This window comes from Alternaria arbusti (genome assembly GCF_024043155.1).
Source record: "Alternaria arbusti strain BMP 1465 chromosome Unknown scaffold_13, whole genome shotgun sequence".
In the NCBI taxonomy this organism is placed as follows: Eukaryota; Fungi; Ascomycota; class Dothideomycetes; order Pleosporales; family Pleosporaceae; genus Alternaria; species Alternaria arbusti.
This window is the reverse complement of record NW_026249953.1, coordinates 309,932-328,112: the sequence shown is the minus strand read 5'-3', so window position 1 is coordinate 328,112 and position 18,181 is coordinate 309,932. Positions and strand designations below refer to the sequence as shown.

The window sequence follows — 18,181 nt, the reverse complement described above, 5'->3', positions numbered from 1 at the left end:
TCCTTGTGCGGAACAAAAGCGGTGGTCATGGTTGAGGCTTTTAAGTCGGACGCATATGTTGGAAGATGATCTTATAACATAAACACTACATATATACAACAAGGCATCAACACCCATCAATACCTATAAACCTCCCCCTCTTACACTCCTCCACATCTACAACTTACTCCCACCTCCCATAAGTTCCGCACCAGCCCCACTAATAGCCAGCTTACCCGTCTCCTTAACCTTAGTCTGGAACAGCACGGTATTACCAACCTTCCACATCTCGGTAATCAGTGTCTGACCAGGCAGCACAACACCCGCAAACCTAACCTTGATGTTCTTAAACGGACCATACGTCTGCAGAACATGTTTACCGGAGATACCAAAGCTGCACAGGCCGTGCAGAATGGGTGTGGGGAAGCCGCCAGCTTTGCTGAATTGGGGGTCGATGTGTAGGGGGTTGAGGTCGCCGGAGAGACGGTAGATAGCAGCTTGCTCCTCGGTTGTGCGTTCCTCGACGACGGTGTCGGGGGCGCGCTCCGGTGCCTTGTGGATCTTCGTTGCGGCGCCGCGGTCAGCACCCTTCTTCTGGCCGCCGAAGTTGCCAGAGCCGCGGATGAAGACTGTGCTTTCGTTGTAGAAGATCTCCTCGCCTGTCTTCGCGTCCTTGGTTACGCTTCCGTATACGACGAGCCCTGCGGCGCCCTTGTCTACGACCTCGACTAGCTTGGGTACGGCGACGAGCTTGGCTTCGGTGGGGATGGGGAACTTTCGGATTTCGAGGAATTGCTCGCCGTGGAGGAGCATGCGCGGGTCGAAGTTGGGGACGATTTCGTCGAAGGAGAAGGGGGGTTCGGCGTTGAAGGGGGGGACGACACCGAAGGTGGGGATGACTTGGAAGTTCTCGTCGCCTTCGTAGACGAAGGGCAGGTCGGTGCGCTTGGCGCCGATTCCCAGGTCTGGAGATGGTGTTAGTTGTAGTTTATCTTGCGGAATGAAGCTGACTTACTGTAAAGTATGACATCCCTCTCGGTGTACTCGAAGGGTGTGCCTTCAGCCTTAGCGGCCAGGGCCTTCTTCTGAGCCTCGAGGACCTCCTCGTTGCTCTTCGTGGGCTTCTTCTCCTTCTTGCTCTTCTTGCTCGTGTTCTCCATGTTGGCCATGATAGACTTGAGACCGCTGGCGTTGTCGAAGGGGTGGTCGGCGCGGCCGTCGTCGAAGTTGGTAATGCGTTCCCATTGGGAGAGAACAGCCTCGGGAGTAAGCTTGACGTCCACGGGGAAGCCGTGTCCGCCAGAGCGTTGCCACCTGGTTGCCGCAAACCAACCAGAGCCCATCTCGTATAGGCCACCTGTTGGCTCGGGAGCCTTGTCGGAAACGAGGAGAATGACGAGAGGAGCGTTGTAATCGGGCTTGAGGGCCTGTACAACCTCTTCAGGGAAGATGCTGCGGGTCATCTGAGTGCCGGCGTTGGGAGCAACGGTGTTGACGAAGATGTTGTTCTTCTTGCCCTCAAGAGCGAGGGACTTGGAGAAACCGAGGATACCGCACTTGGCTGAGGCGTAGTTCGCCTGGCCAAAGTTGCCGTAGATACCGCTGGTAGAGGTGGTGTTGAGAATACGGCCGTACTTCTGCTTAAGCATGTAAGGCCAGGCGGCCTTGGTGCAGGAGTAGGTACCGAACAGGTGAACCTTGTGGATGATGTCCCACTGCTCGTCGGTCATGTTGGCAAACGCCTTGTCGCGCAAGATACCAGCGTTGTTGATCAGGATGTCGATGCGGCCATACGTTTCAATGGCGGTCTTGACGACAGACTCGCCATCCTGAACATCGCCCTTGTTACCGACAGCCTCTCCACCGAGCTTCTGAATCTCCTGGACAGTGTTGTCGGGGTTTACCAAGTCGTTCACGACGACCTTGGCACCACGCTTCGCCAACTGCAAACAGTAGATGCGACCTAGACCCGCACCTCCACCAGTGACAAGAGCGACCTTGCCCTTGAAGTCAAGGGGCTCGCCCTTGGGGTTGGGTGGCAGCTGGTTGGCATGCTCGAGGAGCTCAAGCGCGTTCGCCGGGCCTTGTGGGTGTTCGGCCTTGGAGAAGTCGACAATGTCCTTCCACTTGGCTGGAACAGCTTCGGGTGTGAGGGTCTCGTCGGCCTTGAACAGAGCACCAGATGCTCGCTCCCATCGTAGCTTGGCGACGTGACCCGCGCCCGCCTCGAAGATAGCGCCAGTCTCGGTGGACGACTTGTGTGTAAGGACAGCGACGAGCGGGACAATCCACTCAGGCTTCATTTTCTCCAAAACATCCGGAGGCATGACGGTTTCGGTCATTCGGCTGGCGGCGATCGGGGCGACGACGTTGCAGAGGATGTTGTACTTCAAGCCCTCCTTTGCGAGTGTCTCGGTGAAACCGACAAGAGCGAGCTTGGCAGCTGTGGAAGTTAGCAGACATTCATCTCTTCGCAAACCGCATGTGCATACCAGAGTAGTTTGTCTGTCCGAAAGATCCGAACAGACCGGCAGCAGACGCAGTGCTGATCACCCTTCCGTACTTCTGTTTCCTGAAGTATGGCCACGCGGCATGCGCGCACTTGTATGCTCCAAGGACGTGGACCCGGTAGATCAGATCCCAGTCTGCCTGCTTCATGTTTTTGAAGCTGACATCGCGCAAGATACCCGCATTGTTGATGAGGATGTCAATGCGACCGAATGTGTCGATAGCAGTCTTGATGATGGACTCTCCGTTCTCGACCGAATCGTAGTTGGCGACCGCCTTTCCGCCAGCGGAGCGGATGGTGTCAACGACCTTGTCTGCGGCCTGTCGGGTGAATTAGCTATGAAGGAGGATCTTTTGCTGGGATGACATACCGCTGAGCCCGCGCCCTCGCCCTTGAAGCTGCCACCCAAGTCGTTCACAACGACGTTCGCGCCGCGACTGCCGTAGAAGACAGCGTACTCGCGACCGAGACCACCACCCGCGCCCGTGACGACAACGGTCTGGCCGTCATATCGCAGCTCCTGCGCAGCCATGATGTGTTTTCTGTGCTGTTCGAAGAGGCTACCCCTTCGTTGTTTCGCGGAAAGAAGTTGCGCTTGAGGAATCTCCTATGCAAGCAAGCAACAAAGGTATTTGTAAAGTCAAATGGGTATCAGCAAAGATCCCACGGTAGAAAGGTGCAAGATTTGGAAAGTGTGAGGATGAGAGGATAGGTGGCTGGATGCGTGGAGGATGGCTCAAAAGTAAGGTCGTTCGCGATCTGACCCGGTCGTGTCTCATGAGAGCAGCCGAGCTGTTGATGATGACGAGTTACCTCGGTCCCGACGGCAGTTGGTCATGTGTGGGGATTGCGCACCGTGCACCTCACGCTTTCACATGTCCGCGTCTTGCTCCCCATCATCAGCTGGACGAGTCCGGGGTATCACATGATAGTGATTAGAATGTGCGCAATCTCACACTCGCATATTCAGAGCGTGCAGTCTTGGCTGGAGAAGTTCGATGAGATGATGATTCTTGAGCGGATGTGGGGCTGCGAAATGCGCCGCGTGAGGCCCGAACACGTATCGTACGCGTCCTAGATATCGCGATATCGTGGTGTATTGGAAACGGAACAGATGCGATGGGGGATGTGTCTTTCCATCACAGCTGTACCATGCACTGCAAGTGACGGTTTCTTCGTCTTGGTTATGTCACCAGAAGATGGGCGTCCTACCCGAACAATACACCGAATAACCCACTAGCAACAGTAGTATGTCCAGTACAGAGGAGTTCGTAGACCTCTTCGTGCTGCGTGATGGCATTCTGATTGACTTCAACCTACTAAGCATTGCTGAATCAGATAATATAGAGCCTGCTGTTAAAATTTGGTCTTATTTTAGGCTTGCTGTCCAAGCGCAGCAAGCCCGCGAAGTCAAATACCCACACGCCAGGCCCAAACCTTATCACCCGACTAAGCACAGTCGACATCATCGATCCTTTGCAAACACGATTCTCCTCCGGGATCATTGCAACCCACTCAACATCTGCACTATGCCGAAGGCAACGCGGATCCAGACCCTCGTCGTCACCGCTTGTCACCGGCCATTTGCTCGCTCGCTCGAAGTCAAGGCCGAGGGACTCCACAGCGCTTTCGTAGACGAGCGTCCTGGGCACCATTCTTGCTACGCTGGCTCCCATCATGCGCGGTTCGGCCCGTTGACGGACTTGACCGCTGTAAGTATTCGCGTACCTACCTTACCGAGCGTTGAGATCTTCTGGAGTGCACCTATTACATGCCGTGTTTTATTACTATCATTGAGTAGAGGTGTAAGGCGTCGAATTAGCGGAGTCAAAGACTTGTAGACACTGAGCAGGGGATTGTGCGCCGGACGCTACCATGACCGACATCACACCGACTACCACATGACGGATATTGTATAGTGAGGCAGACGACAATATTCTGCTCAGTTTGTGGCCGGAAATAAATTTCGCATCTCTTTGAGTCGCCTTTTTCGGTCGACACAGGTGCTCAAGAGTTTCTCGTAGGAACAAGCCGCGAATTCTTCCGGTGTAGGTGAAATTGTTGAAAAGTTTCTGCTTGTGGTGCTTATATGATGCACTACTTTCTAATGCATCGGAGTCGATGACATAGCCGAATACGGAATGGGAAAAGCTCGCGAGGAGGCGTTATAGGAGTAGTAATCATCGTCGACATGCCAGCCTCAAGAATCATATGGATGTAGATTTTCGATGTGCGATTGTGGGCACGAAAACCCCCACAGATGCTGGTGGGTGTAACCCGTGCGTCTCATCTTCCTTGCTTGATCCGGGTCGGATGAACTTTTCTCTTGTCACGAAACAAATGCCTGTTGATTTCTGGTCGGAATCGACATCTGAAGGCTACGTTTTTGCTAGAGCGCCTCTGCTATCAGCGTTATCCAGATTCTGGCGCCCCTGAGTGATCAAATGACAACGAGTGTCGCGTCAACAAACCGTATACATCTCGACAGGCCAAAAGTCGTGTGGGGGGCTTGGTCCGTCTCCGACGGCTGTGCGTCTTTGCATACATGTGGAGTTTCCATCGCATCTATCGCATCTATCGCATCCATCGAATGTGCGTGGGCTGTGATGCGGAGGTGTTGATTGGCTGTTTCCCTTACGAAACCATCGGCGCCGTGTGAAGTTGTCGTCCTTACGTTAAAGAAAGTCGGAGAATATTGCGCGGCATGCTCTCTGCCTAAACATGTAGCTGGCCGAGAGTAGGCTACACTAAGCCTATAGTTATCAACCGGCAGCTGTGATGTTAAGATCCATGGATTAATGAACGCACAGGGCAGCATGGTTGCAACACCTGGCCTGTCAACCATCGAAGATTCTGATAGTCGTGGCGACAATGGGAACCCCTAGGCGCTGCGTCCAGTCATAACGTACACGTCCAACAGCCACAAGAATGACGTTGTGGCTTGGCTTTGATGGGCCTGTATCCCGAGGCCATGTCAGCGGTGTCGTTTTTCGAGAAGACTGTCAGCGGGGCCATCCGTCCGGGCATGCACCACGTGCCCATTAACGACCGAATCTATACACTAGCGCAAGCAATGCTTGCCTTCACGGCGAATCGCTTCTGGTGCAGCGGAATTGCTTCCGGTGGCATTTTTGTCTAAGATGAGTAGCAGAGATGTCCTAGTGAAGAAAATCCAGGTAGGCGGAGGTGGGCCTCCTCCTGTCTCACCTGACGTTGAATACTTACCACATATGCCGATGTGTCAAGAATTGCAACGAGCCAGATACGAGATTTGGTGATGCTTCGTAGCAGTATGGCTGTGAAGGTCTTTGGATGAGTCCTTTGTAAGGGAGACGTGGACCCCTGATTGCCAGTCCGCAGTGGCGACACGCCTCGTTTTGATCCGACTCTTAGCGAGTAAGGTGTTGAATCGAAGCAGTGAAACGATCTGCTCATCTTTCCGCCTTCCAAAACGGATATTGCTCCCGCCGATGCAGTAGCCTCTCTAGCTACATATGTCACCGAATCGTGGGGATTGTCCTGATGCTCAGAAGCAAGCTGGAAAGATAGCGCCTGGTTTTATGGAGAGTGAATGTGATCAACCTTGGTCATTCGTGATTCGAGACTTGCGGCCACTTCGTCAGCCTGCTTTTAGTGACGTTTCCTCTCGCCACGATATCGGATAATTTTGCGCCTTTGCCGAGCTTGTTGCCAGCTCACAGCGATATGCAGATCGCAAAGTCTACAGCGTCGGGCTATCGTCGTGCTGTTTCCATGAGGTCCGCATCATCGCCATCATACACCACAACTCGTCTTGGGCCGCCCGTTCCATCGTTTGTTGTTGCCTGCGTATCCTGCCGTGTTCTTCGAGACGTGAGTAACAATGAGCGAAGATACAGAAACAGTTAGCGTCCACGGCCGAGAGTTCCAAAGAACATCCCTCGACGAGGGTGTCTACTACGCCCCGGTGGCCTTCGACGACCGCGAAGAGAGCAGACTGACAGCTCAGCACGAAATTGTGTCCCGTATCTTCGGCGATGGACTGTTCTCCCCTCGAATACCAGTGGGGGAGCCCGAAGCGATATTGGAGTGCGGCTACGGCGGCGGAGACTGGGCTGTCCAATGCGCAGATGAGTTTGAGGATTGTGAGGTGCGTACTTGACCCCATGACAGCCATATAAGATGAGATTGGTACTTCCAATGTGGCTCGTATCGATCGTAGCGTGTTAACAGTCTCAGGTAACTGCTCTTGATATCTTCCCCATGTGAGTTAAGCCTGTACATAGGGCATGCGGGTACGAAAACTGAGCAGTCGTCCCATGTCTAGGCAGATGGACCGACCCGAGAACCTAGACCTGGTCGCTCATAACCTCAACGACCCTCTTCGTGATCCCGAGATATTCAAAGCGAATCACTACGATCTCATCCACTCGCGGTTCGTGTTTCCAGGCATTAAGAGCGGCAGATGGAATGGATACATCAGAGATATGAGGTTATTGCTACGGCCGGGAGGTTGGGTGCAGATAATGGAATATTTGCCGATTGTCCAATCACACAATGGACGTCTTACGGACCAGAATGCTGTGCGAAGATGGTGGCAGGAATACCAGGGCGCCATGGCGGACATGGACCGTGACCCGCGGATAGGTCGACGATTGAAGCGGCTGTTGCTCGACAACAGATATCGAGACGTCGAAGTCGACATAGTGCAGCTTCACATAGGTGACTGGTCGAAAAGTAAGTCTCCCGTTGTGTTCCAACGTTGAATGTTGTCCGATCGTGGGAGGGAATGGATCTTTCACTGCGGTTGGCCATCACCCAGTACTCCGAAACATCCTACTGAAGAGCAGTACTGACAGTCGATATACAGATGAGACCCAAGCTAGCATCGGTAGAGACTCTGTCGAAGTACGTATGCGTCCCAGTTGTAGAAGGTGGGTATGTGCTGACTACGCGTCATCCGTCCAGATGATTGGTGACCTCCTTGAGTCACTTGGGCTGTGGCCGTTCACATCGAAACTGGATTGGACAGCTGCGCAGTTCGAAGACCTTATGCGGGAAGTTCGTGCAGAGCTCCAGAATGTGGAACTGAACCTATACATTGAGTTGTAATGATGACCCGTCCTGTTTTATGGAGTATGTCTAATCCGCTTCTAGGTATGTTGCCAGGGGCCGGAAGAGCACTCGGTGATATCGTGTGCGTTGCCTCGCATCAATGTGGGCTGCATAGCGTATAGTAGATGCCGCAGGACGTATGATAGTGCAGCTTGTGCACCCACGAGGTGTAGAGGGTCGGTCGACATAGGTGGTAGAGAGAGATTCTTCCTGTAGTAGTCAGACTTGTATGCTCAGATTCGGGTAGTGAATGCGATTGTACCTTATCCAGTAGCTGTCAACAGGCTGCCCTCAAACTAGCCGGGCTGATGTGCACTTCAAACGTCCTCCAAACATTCACAGTTCCAGGTTAGAATTCGTGGTGAGGGTTCCAGTCGTGCCTTCCGTTCCTTCGAGCTTCTCAACTCAAGGCAAACCAGAAGCACATTCGTCACTGCCTCCGGCCAAGAGACGGCGCCGATTGCAGGAGCTATTCCTTTGGTCGACGCAGCGGTGCTGCCGTGCTATGCCATCACGGATCTGTCGAGTTGATGACAAGGAGACCGGCGCGTGATTGTAGCATCGTGGAAGCTGTCTCCATTGCAAATAGTCGGCTCCAGACCGCGATGAAGGACTGCTGGTCAAACAGAAGATGGGGCGAATCGGTAGATGGTATGCAGCAGGGGAGCACAGCATCGGCACGGGTGCTGCGATACATGCACAGATGGAATTGAGGATGAGAATTTGGAAAGGTAAAGAGGGTCAAACACACGAGGGAAGGTGGGGCGACTGAACAGGGACCAGGCTATGGGACGCTAGAGGCCCTGAAGAGTGAGGGTTCGTCGTGAGGAAGGAACCACCACCTACGTCAACCGTCGAGATTGCGTCTTTGATCCCACGGATCGAGAAGGAAGGGGGGTAAACACAGCCGTCCGATGCAAATGGGATCTAATCGGTACCTCTCCTTGTCTGCAGCCCAGTTCCCCGACAGTCTGGTACCGAGATACGCGCTCTAATGGGGCGCTTTCCTGGCTAGACGCCAACGCCTTTGCGACTTCGCGACGAGACAGCCGAATGCCGCTTCATCGGCATCGAGTCCCCTCAATTGTGTCAGGCTTCGGCTTGCCGAAGTTTTCGCTACATGAAGTCTCTGCTTTCTCGCTACAAACTCTATACGGTGTTGTTCCCATCTCAGCACTACCGCTATCGACGTTGGACTATCGAGTGCTTTGGTCCAATATGGTTAGACGCATCCACCAGCGATAGCCTGCGCAAGACGCGTGCACCGGGGAAGCGGGCACGGTCAAGGAACCAACGGCTTCGAGGCGAGACACCTCCATGTCAGTATTGGCGTGCACAAAGGTTGTCTCGTCAAAATGTCGATCCGCATTCAGTACACGATCTGAGCATCCTAGCGACAGATCGAAAGTGTACCAGGAAAAACAAATCCTCGGCCTTCAGCTCCAGAAGAAGCATATAAAGACAACACACGATCGGGCCATCTTCCGATGAGACAGGCCAACACCTACTTGCGCCATTCTTCTAATGCGCCCCTTCCACGAAGTATCCGAGCAAGAACTTCGACATTGGAATGTGCCCTTCGTACCTCCGCAGACTGTACACATGAAGTAGTGTGAACGACATGCGGCATACAATAATCTCGCTCATCTCGCCGAACTCTGGTTCTCACTGCGATCCCGGGTTTTGTGCATCGAGACCTCGGCTGGAGGAACATTAAGCACGCTCGGCGGCAACCGACCGACACACCAGAACGTTATGAAGCAACAACGACGTCACTACACATCCCCAGATCTAGTCTGCCCCAGACCCACCAGCCACGTGTGATCTCAACGCATTCATGGATGGTCGCAACGGTGCCGTAGGATGACAATCCGGCGCGTAAATTAGCGATGACATATCGAGCATAACGAATCGAAAGCTGTCAGTGTATCGCTGACAAACATCAACACAAAGACCACGGTCAATGCAAGTTCATGTCGAGGATGCGACGTGTTTGTTATTGGCCCAGGTTTCAATCTCCGGTTCATCGACACCAGCCTCGGATCGAAATGCACACCTGTTTAGCCTGATCCCAGACCGTCCACACCCGTAAAGCGTATAGCTCCCGCGACCGGCATCATTTCCATGAACAACCGGGCTCGCGTCCCCAATTTCCCCGCGTACCAGCTGCAATTAATCATGAAGTATTTGCCGACCTGGATTAGCCCCATGTATCGGCGGAAGGGAATGGTTTAGTGCTTTGGAGAAGTCCCGCCCGCCTCCACAGGCTTAGCGATATAAGTACCTGTGTATTTCTCGGCGCAAATTTTTGTTACCGACAACCTGGCGTCTCATAATGGTGTCTTCTTGGTCGATTCGATTGCTCGTCGCTAATTTAGCGATTACTGGGGGAGTCGCAGGGGGCTGGCGCGATGGGAAGTTCAAGACGTTGGTGACGTTTGGCGATAGTTACACGGATGAGAACCGACTAGGATACTTCATCAACAACAATGGTTCTGCACCACCCGTAGCATGGCAGCAGCCTGTGGTAAGTCAACTGTTCTGAAAATGATCTCAATCTTTGCTAAGGAGAACCAGGGTCTAGCAACAGCCTCGGGCGGTCTCTCATGGGCGCGATACGCCAGCATCTATTCCAAAACCAACCTCTACAACTACGCCGTCTCAGGCGCCGTATGCTCCAACGAAATAACGCCCCGCTACTTCTCCGCCATCGACGCCCCCTTCCCCGACATCGCAGGCTACGAACTCCCCGCCTTCATCGCCGACTCCACGGCCACCACATCCAACGGCACGCAATTCTTCACCGGCAAGCCCTCCTCCACCGTCTACGCAATCTGGATCGGCACCAACGACCTCGGCAACGGCGCCTTCCTAACCGACAGCCAAGTCCCAAACAAAACCGTAGCCGACTACATGGACTGCGTATACTCGCAAATCGACCGCCTGTACGAAAACGGCGGCCGCTACTTCGTCATCATGAATCTTGCGCCGCTTAACCTCCTGCCTCAGTACCAACAACCCGGTGAAGGTGGCCTCCAGTCGACGCAATACTACCCCGACACCCCTGGAAAAAACCTAACAGAGGTTCACGGCCGCATGCAAAACACCGTCGCAGCTCTCAACCAAGTCTACGCCTACCGCACGCCCTTTGCCGCGGAGATTGAAGAGCGCTGGGAAGATGCCAAGGTAGCTTCCTTTGACGTCAACGCGCTCATGACGGATATGTACTATAACCCATCTAGCTATCTGAACGGGACGGGCGCGCCGTTGAATGTCCAAGGAGTGGAGAGTCTTTGTGATGAGCAGGGAAGTAATTGTACGAGCACGGATAGTCCGGATAGTTTTATGTGGTTTGATCCGTTGCATCCGAGTGAGCAGACGAGTAGGGTTGTGGCGAGGGAGTTTGTGGGGGTGTTGGGCGGGAAGAGTCGGTGGGCTAGTTATTGGGGGTGTTAGGAGGGTGTAGTGGAGGCTGTAAAGCATGGAGGGGAAAATGAGCAACGTAATCAATGTTGAAATGATAATATACGATCTATACTTATCTTACAAACGTGATCTGTTGCTGTACTCCTTCTCTTCAAAACGTGAATACGCCAACCCGCTATGCCATGCCATGCCTATCAAAACAACAACCCACCCAACCCCCTCCCGCTATGCTTTTCATGACAACAATCCATCCCCATCCACCATCCCATCCAACACAGATACCCCAAACTCGCTCTCAACAAAACTTAGATACTCCGACACCACCTCTCCAACCCCTTATCCCCACCCCTAACCCCCCTCAACACCTCCCCCACCTCCTCCAAACTAACATCACACCTAACCATCCCAAACGCACCCACAGCCCCTCCCGTCAAAACCGGCATGCACAACCCCAGCTCAACCAGCCCCTCCCACTCGCGCCTCGCCACATCCTTGCCCCACACTTTACTCGCACCAGAACTACTACTCAGCCCGCCTGCCGCGGATTGAATGCGCGCGCGACTGGCGAGGGTGACGTACTCGTCGTAGGCCATGTTGAAGTTGCATGTGTCGGAGTCGTGGATGATGTCTAGACGCGCGGCGGCGATGAGGAGGGAGAGGGAGAGCTGGGAGAGGGAGGGGATGAGGGTGAGTTTTGAGTCTGGGGACGAGAGGGTGGTGCTGGGTGTGAAGGGTGTGGTGGCGGAGAGGGTGGCGGTGGGGAGGAGGAAGGTGGTTAGGATTTTGGGGACGGATTTCGAGAGGTAGAAGGTTGGGGCTAGGTGTGTGGTTAGGAAGGTGGAGGTTGAGAAGAGTTTCTGCTGAAAGGTTAGCTGGGTTGTGGTTTGGTAGGGAGTGTGTGGGATGGGCCTACGGAGATGTTGGTGTTCCATTGGGATAGTGCGTCTTCTTTCGTATCGCCCTTCTTCCCCTTCCTGGCTGGCGTGGTCTTGGTGCCACCTTCTAGTATACCTCTTTCCTCGACGCTCAGTTGTTCAGGTTGTATTAACAAACACGCTTTGCATGTTTCTTGGAACGCGGTAAATGTCGTTGCCAGTCTGAGATGCACGTAGCGGTGGCTAAATCGACTCTTGACACGCTTCTCAAGACTGTTAGTCACATCGATGCGTGTTGTTAGGCCTAAGACCGCGATTGGCGCTTTCCGCGACTGTGCGATGTCGAAGAGATTGTAAAGCAACGTCTGGCGGGGGTGTTGAGCGAAGAGGTCAAACTCGTCCATGACGAAAACGACGGCTTTGGCGACTTCGTCAGTTACCTCCCCAGTCTGCTCGGATGGGTGGGAAAGCAGAGCGAGCAACGTTGCTAGCGTATCAGCGTAGTTCTTTCCTGGGCCGCTACCATCCTCCTCGATGTCCATCTCTTTCCCTAACTGGCGCCAGATGTCACGGAGTGCAATCTTGTCGTCTGTGTGGACAAAACCGTTCAGTCGGACGACGTGGTATTGGCCGCCGTTGTCCTTGGAGACTTCAGAAAGAACTTTGTTGACAAGTGCCGTCTTTCCACTACCCCGGGCTCCAATGACGAGCATTGAGTTGCCCTCGCCAGCAGTGATGGTATGCTCGACAAGTTGGTGTACAGATCTGTACTCTTCGTCTAAACCAACTAGAGGCGATGTACGTTTGCCGGTGATACGCTCCATGACGATAGTTTTCAAGAGATCAAGTTTGCGGCCCGGTGCAATGTCGCTATAGATGGCCGATGGAGCGAGCTTCTCCTTCTCCTTCTGTGCTGATGTAGGCTTGTTGAAGGGACTCGGTTCCGTAGGATCCAGCAAACTGTCCAGAATACTGTTCCCGTCTACCTCCATATCGTCCTCATCATGGCCATTGACCTGCTCCTCCGCATTCGACCAGCGCTCCTCGTCGTTGTTGGCGATGTGATCGGTGCGGTTGAAGCGTCTTCGCGCACTAGCAGTAAGCTTCCTGTTGCTTGTGGGAGAGCCATCGCCGAGTTCGTCCTCGCTTTCCGGTATGGTCGTTTGCTCTGCTGCTGGTTTTCGTCGCTTGGTGGACTTGGAAGGCGTGGCTGCGACTGCCTCTTCCGACTCGGGTTCTGTCGCTGCTGCCTTCTTTCGTGTACTGGTAGCCGGCTTTCGTACGGAGCGTGGCTTCGAGGTCTTAGCGGCTTTGGTTTCGTTCTGCAGCTCATCCGTCTCATCCTCCTCGGGGATAGGACTAGGGTCTCTCTTCTTGCGCGCACTCGCTCGTGGGGCAGCTGGTTTGCGCGCCGACGCTGCTGGCTTCCGTACAGCCTTTGCAACTTTTGCAGGTGCGATGACATCCGTCGATGCCTCTTTCAAAGCGGCCCGACTTGCAACTTCCGCCTTTGTAGGTCGCCCCTTTCCTCGCTTCGGTGGTGTGTTTGTTTGCGTCTCCTCCTTGTCCTGCGCCGCGATTGGGGTGTTCTCTTTGAGCGCTTTCTGCGAAGGTTTGCGGACCCGCGTTGGTCGTGAGGATATTTCGACGTTCAATGCGCCCTCGATGTCATCGTAGATGTCAATCTCTTCTTCTGCCGCACGCTTTGTCGCAGTGCCATTTGTTGCGCCCTTCAGCGCCCGGCCTTTACGCACTGGCGCTGGCTTCTTTTCCACATTCTGTTCAGAATCGCCGTTCGTATTCGTCGTGGTTCGGGCTGCAAGCCTGCCAGAGGCTTTCCTGGTTGACGGCTTTGTTGACGGGCTCGATTCGGTGCGCTTCGGGGTGTCGAGCTTTCTCCGCTTAGAAGAACGTGGCGATTCGTCCATTGCGGTACTTGGGACGTTTTATTATCGTATATGTATAGTTGATGGCTGTTCGTTATTGGGAATGCATCGTGATGGTCGTATGCGCCAAACGTTTCGAGGTGGTGAAAGCGCTGGCCAAGGCGCGTCAATCCCACAAGTCGCGTCGCGCTACAATCCCGCTTCCCGCCCGGGCGCCCCTGCATCATCCCAAGAGTCATCCACCCTCGCTTCTCTATGTGGAAGACGAGCACCAAACACCACACCAGCTGACCGTCAGTACTAACCGTACAATCCATATCGGATTGGACATTAGACTGAGTCATCATGGCTCCGCAGTCGGGCTCTTGTCGTAACTTTTGCGCTTTCCGACGGGCCCAGGGCCTCAGAGCCCCACTCGACCGTACATCGAGCACGCCCTACAAGTGATTCCCAAGCTAACGCCGTCACTATTTATCTCAACATACCATGGAGACTGTAAATAAGTATGAGTCTGCTGCCATCGATTCGACATCAAATTCGAGCACTCAATGGCTTCAACCCATAGCACCCAGGTCGATTTGACCACTTACCCACAGCAGCCTTCGGCGGCGACAACGGACATCGAAATACTACATGAAGATGATAACCAACGTCTTCACGACGACAATGGCTTCTCTCTTCCGCCCACCGATGGTGGTAAGGATGCCTGGCTCTGCCTGTTCGCTTGCTTCATGCTCGAAGCCATGATCTGGGGGTTTCCTTCCTGCTACGGCGTCTTTCAAGAGTATTATGCTACTAGTGAGGAGTTCTCCGGTCAAAGCAACATCGCCGTTGTCGGTGCTTGCGCAATGGTATGTTGTAAGTATCATTACTGATTACCATTCTAACACTCCTCCAGGGTATCATGTACATGGATATCGCGTTCTGGTTTGCCGTGCTCAAATACTTTCCCAAATTCCGCATCTGGGCCACACCAGTCGGTCTAGTTGTCGTTTGCCTCGCTTTGGGTCTTGGATCGCTGTCGACAAGCGTAACGCACCTCATAGTCACTCAAGGCATCTTGTACGCACTCGGCGGCGGCCTCGCATGGACGCCAATCCTCTTCAACATCGAAGAGTGGTGGGTACGCAGAAGAGGCTTTGCCTATGGAGCCACCATGGCTGGTCTAGGATTGAGCGGGGCCATCCTCCCTCTTATACTCGAATGGCTTCTACACTCTTACGGGTTTCGAACGACTCTCCGAGTATGTGCGCTCAGCTTCGTGGCCCTCAACTTTCCGATAGTCTTCTTCTTCAAGCCTCGTCTTCCACTATCGCAAACATCGCAGTCCAGAGGATTCGATCTGTCGTTCTGGACTTGTTCGAATTATCTTATCCTGCAATCCGGCAACATCATCCAAAGTCTTGGCTTCTTCCTACCAGCAATCTACCTGCCTACCTTTGCTCGGTCCATCGGCGCAGGTAGCATCGAAAGTACCGTCACTATCATCCTCGTCAACGCCGCTGCATTTGTCGGATGTCTGTGCATGGGTATCGCTACCGACAAGTACCATGTCACGACCTGTCTTATGGTCTCTGCACTGGGGTCAACAGTCGGCATCTTTCTCCTGTGGGGGTTCTCTACATCACTAGCGCCATTGTACATGTTTTGTATCGTCTACGGTGCCTTTGCTGGCTGTCAATCGAGCGCCTGGAGTGCAATCGTTGCAGACACTCAAAAGAAGCGCAGAGGCGCGGATTCTGGCTTCGTATGGGCGTGCCTATCAGCTGGGAAAGGAGTAGGCAACTTGTGCAGTGGTCCGCTCTCAGAAGCATTGCTACATGCTGGTGATTGGAGTGCAGGCTTTGCTTATGGCAGCGGATATGGCGCGTTGATCGCCTTCACAGGTGTGACCGCACTGTTGAGTGGCTGGGGATATGCTGCAAGGAGAATTGGATGGATATGATCCGATGCCTCTGGATGCCTGACGTAGTTCATTGCCGAGGTCTGCGTCCCGCACGGCAGTACGTCACACATCACGCCGTTACTACATTTCAAACACCAAGCAGGTCTCCCGATGCTCAAGTAGACGATGTGCCCGTTCCTGTTACAGAGCAACCATGGTCGGCATCTGGTTGCGCCAATCAGCTAGCGACATGCCCTCTTGGCGTCGAGGTACGCGTACGCCTGAAACAGACCCACCACTACCATCAACATGCGATCGGCCCTCCCGCTCGCATCTCGACCTCTCCCTCGAAACATGTTGGCTTTCTACCCAATCTATCCATGGCCATCGCAGCCTTGCTTTTACGCAAATTACCGACTTGGCCCTTGTCACCCACCTGTTTACAGCTTTGTTTTATAGCGCGCACAACGATTCCATTGGAGAAGGTCATGAAACTCCACAGCGATCGGCATGAAATCCCCATACTACAATTTACGAATCAGGCCATGCAGACGCGCTTCCTGGCTAGACCTGCAGAGATTGACCTACCAAGCCCGCGCCGCCGCGTCTTCGCAATGTCTTGATCGATCTTATCTGTAACTAGCAGGTGGGCGCACAGACGCTTGCTCATAGTGATTCTCCCAGCTCCAGCAACTTCAAACGACTGGGCAATCTGGGGGCGGCGGGCCCGCGGGATGCTGGTTTGAGATGAATTGAGTGGTTGATCATGGGTAGATCATGGCCTGGAAATCTCCGAAACGAAACAAGAAGATATATATCTAGGGCTCTCTGGCCTCAGTTTGTAGGATCATCAACACAGTTCTTCACAGATCAGTTGTCCAGCACTCTCTCTCTTCCTCTCTCTTCTCTCTCTTACACTTCGGGCAGGCCTTTCTTTGCTCTACCCAAGTTCACTCTCTCTCTAGATATCCTAGTGGTATATACATTCTTTTTGGCTGAGCCACTATCTTTACATTTCAACACCTTCAGCCTCAAACATTTACACGGACTTTCACGCTACTACTTCCATCAAGATGAAGTACTCCGTCCCCGTTGTCCTCGCTCTCTCGAGCAGCGCTGTCGCCTCTCCCCTCGGCGACTACCTCGACGCCATCTTCGGCACCAAGGACACCCGTCAGGCTCCTCCTCCTCCTGGCTTCCCTTCCATGGGCATGCCACCTATGGGCTCTCCCACCCCAGGCTTCCCTCCCATGGGTCCTCCCATGGGAACAGGTGCTCCAACACCTGGCTTCCCTCCCATGGGCGCACCAACGCCTGGCTTCCCCCCAATGGGCCCTCCCTCCGGTCTCCCTCCCATGGGCGCACCAACCCCCGGATTCCCTCCCATGGGCCCACCCATGGGCACCGGCGCCCCAACACCCCCCGGCTTCCCCATGCCCATGCCCACCGGCGGCTTCCCAGGCGGTCCCGGCGGCCCAGGCGGCTCCAGCAACATGCCACCTTCCTGGCCCGTCCGCGCGCGCGCCGTCCGCAACCTAGCCATCGACTACCAGCTCGCCCCGCGCCAAGGCGGCGACCTGCCCCTCCCTTCGTTCTCTCTCGCAGACCCCGAGAACGGCGGCGCACCTACTCCTACTGAGTCCCCCTCCGGCGGCGGCGAAGAAGCTCCAGGTGGCTTCCCGGGTCTACCCACTCCCACCCCAGGTGCCCCCGAGGGCCCCGGTGGAGGATTCCCTGCGCCCACAGGCGGATTCCCGGGTTTGCCTACTGGTGCGCCTGAGGGACCTGGTGGTGGACCGGGTGGTTTCCCGACGGATCTCCCTTCTTTCCCTATGCCGACTGGTATGCCTGGCGGTGCGCCTGGAGGTGGTTTCCCTGGTCTGCCTGGTACTGGCATGCCTGGTCTGCCTACTACCATGGAGACGATGACGCGTGGACCTAAGCCAACTGGTATGCCTGAGCTGCCTGGTCAGGAGGATGGTCAGCAGGGCCCTGGTGGTGACAACGGGTCTGGTGGCTGGTGGAGCTGGCTTGGTGGATTGTTTGGCGGTGGTAAGGGAGACGGCGAGGGTGCTGGAGCTGGTGAGGGTGAGGGTGCTGGAAGTGGAATTGGTGCTTAGATGCCCGATACCCCCTTGACATTTGGATGATCGGAGGAAGGAAAGGCGGGATGAAGACGTCTTGATGGCGCGATTGGTTTCTATTCTTGTCAAAATACTTTACACTTTCACTTTACTACAAAGAAATCATACATGCCAACACGGTAGAATGACAGACAAACAAATTATCTCAGCACAAGGATCACTTCCACACCATGTTCTCAAGTGTCTTCCATGGACTTAGTCAGATATCAAAGGTGAAGATAAGATGCAATTATCTATATCAACAACATGTATACCACAATGTTAAAGAACGTAAATCATCAAAATTGACCGCCGCCGTTGAGGGCAGCAATCGGGTATCTCAGAAAGGTAGGCCATGCCTACATCACCATCCTCCTCCTCCTCCTCCTCCACTAACTATGCTT

General features: G+C 54.1%; 6 protein-coding genes across 6 annotated transcripts; 4 read left to right on the top strand and 2 right to left on the bottom strand.

Moving 5' to 3' along the window:
• Window positions 1–156: 156 nt before the first annotated feature.
• Window positions 157–3,020, bottom strand: FOX2 (bifunctional hydroxyacyl-CoA dehydrogenase/enoyl-CoA hydratase fox2; the record flags this gene model as incomplete). Its single annotated transcript, XM_051448885.1, has 4 exons — window positions 157–944; window positions 995–2,422; window positions 2,472–2,808; window positions 2,859–3,020. The coding sequence occupies 4 exons, from the start codon at window positions 3,018–3,020 to the stop codon at window positions 157–159; spliced, it is 2,715 nt and encodes a 904-aa protein (XP_051299882.1).
• Window positions 3,021–6,350: 3,330 nt separating this feature from the next.
• Window positions 6,351–7,579, top strand: J4E86_008372 (uncharacterized protein; the record flags this gene model as incomplete). Its single annotated transcript, XM_051448884.1, has 5 exons — window positions 6,351–6,617; window positions 6,707–6,732; window positions 6,795–7,204; window positions 7,338–7,375; window positions 7,436–7,579. The coding sequence occupies 5 exons, from the start codon at window positions 6,351–6,353 to the stop codon at window positions 7,577–7,579; spliced, it is 885 nt and encodes a 294-aa protein (XP_051299881.1).
• A 2,514-nt stretch (window positions 7,580–10,093) lies between these two features.
• On the top strand, window positions 10,094–11,038 carry J4E86_008371 (uncharacterized protein; the record flags this gene model as incomplete). Its single annotated transcript, XM_051448883.1, has 1 exon — window positions 10,094–11,038. The coding sequence occupies one exon, from the start codon at window positions 10,094–10,096 to the stop codon at window positions 11,036–11,038; it is 945 nt and encodes a 314-aa protein (XP_051299880.1).
• A 492-nt stretch (window positions 11,039–11,530) lies between these two features.
• On the bottom strand, window positions 11,531–13,811 carry J4E86_008370 (uncharacterized protein; the record flags this gene model as incomplete). The annotated part of the gene is made up of 3 exons (XM_051448882.1): window positions 11,531–11,543; window positions 11,588–11,865; window positions 11,922–13,811. The coding sequence occupies 3 exons, from the start codon at window positions 13,809–13,811 to the stop codon at window positions 11,531–11,533; spliced, it is 2,181 nt and encodes a 726-aa protein (XP_051299879.1).
• A 506-nt stretch (window positions 13,812–14,317) lies between these two features.
• On the top strand, window positions 14,318–15,714 carry J4E86_008369 (uncharacterized protein; the record flags this gene model as incomplete). Its single annotated transcript, XM_051448881.1, has 2 exons — window positions 14,318–14,620; window positions 14,668–15,714. The coding sequence occupies 2 exons, from the start codon at window positions 14,318–14,320 to the stop codon at window positions 15,712–15,714; spliced, it is 1,350 nt and encodes a 449-aa protein (XP_051299878.1).
• Window positions 15,715–16,727: 1,013 nt separating this feature from the next.
• J4E86_008368 (uncharacterized protein) lies at window positions 16,728–17,774 on the top strand (the record flags this gene model as incomplete). Its single annotated transcript, XM_051448880.1, has 1 exon — window positions 16,728–17,774. The coding sequence occupies one exon, from the start codon at window positions 16,728–16,730 to the stop codon at window positions 17,772–17,774; it is 1,047 nt and encodes a 348-aa protein (XP_051299877.1).
• Window positions 17,775–18,181: the final 407 nt, after the last annotated feature.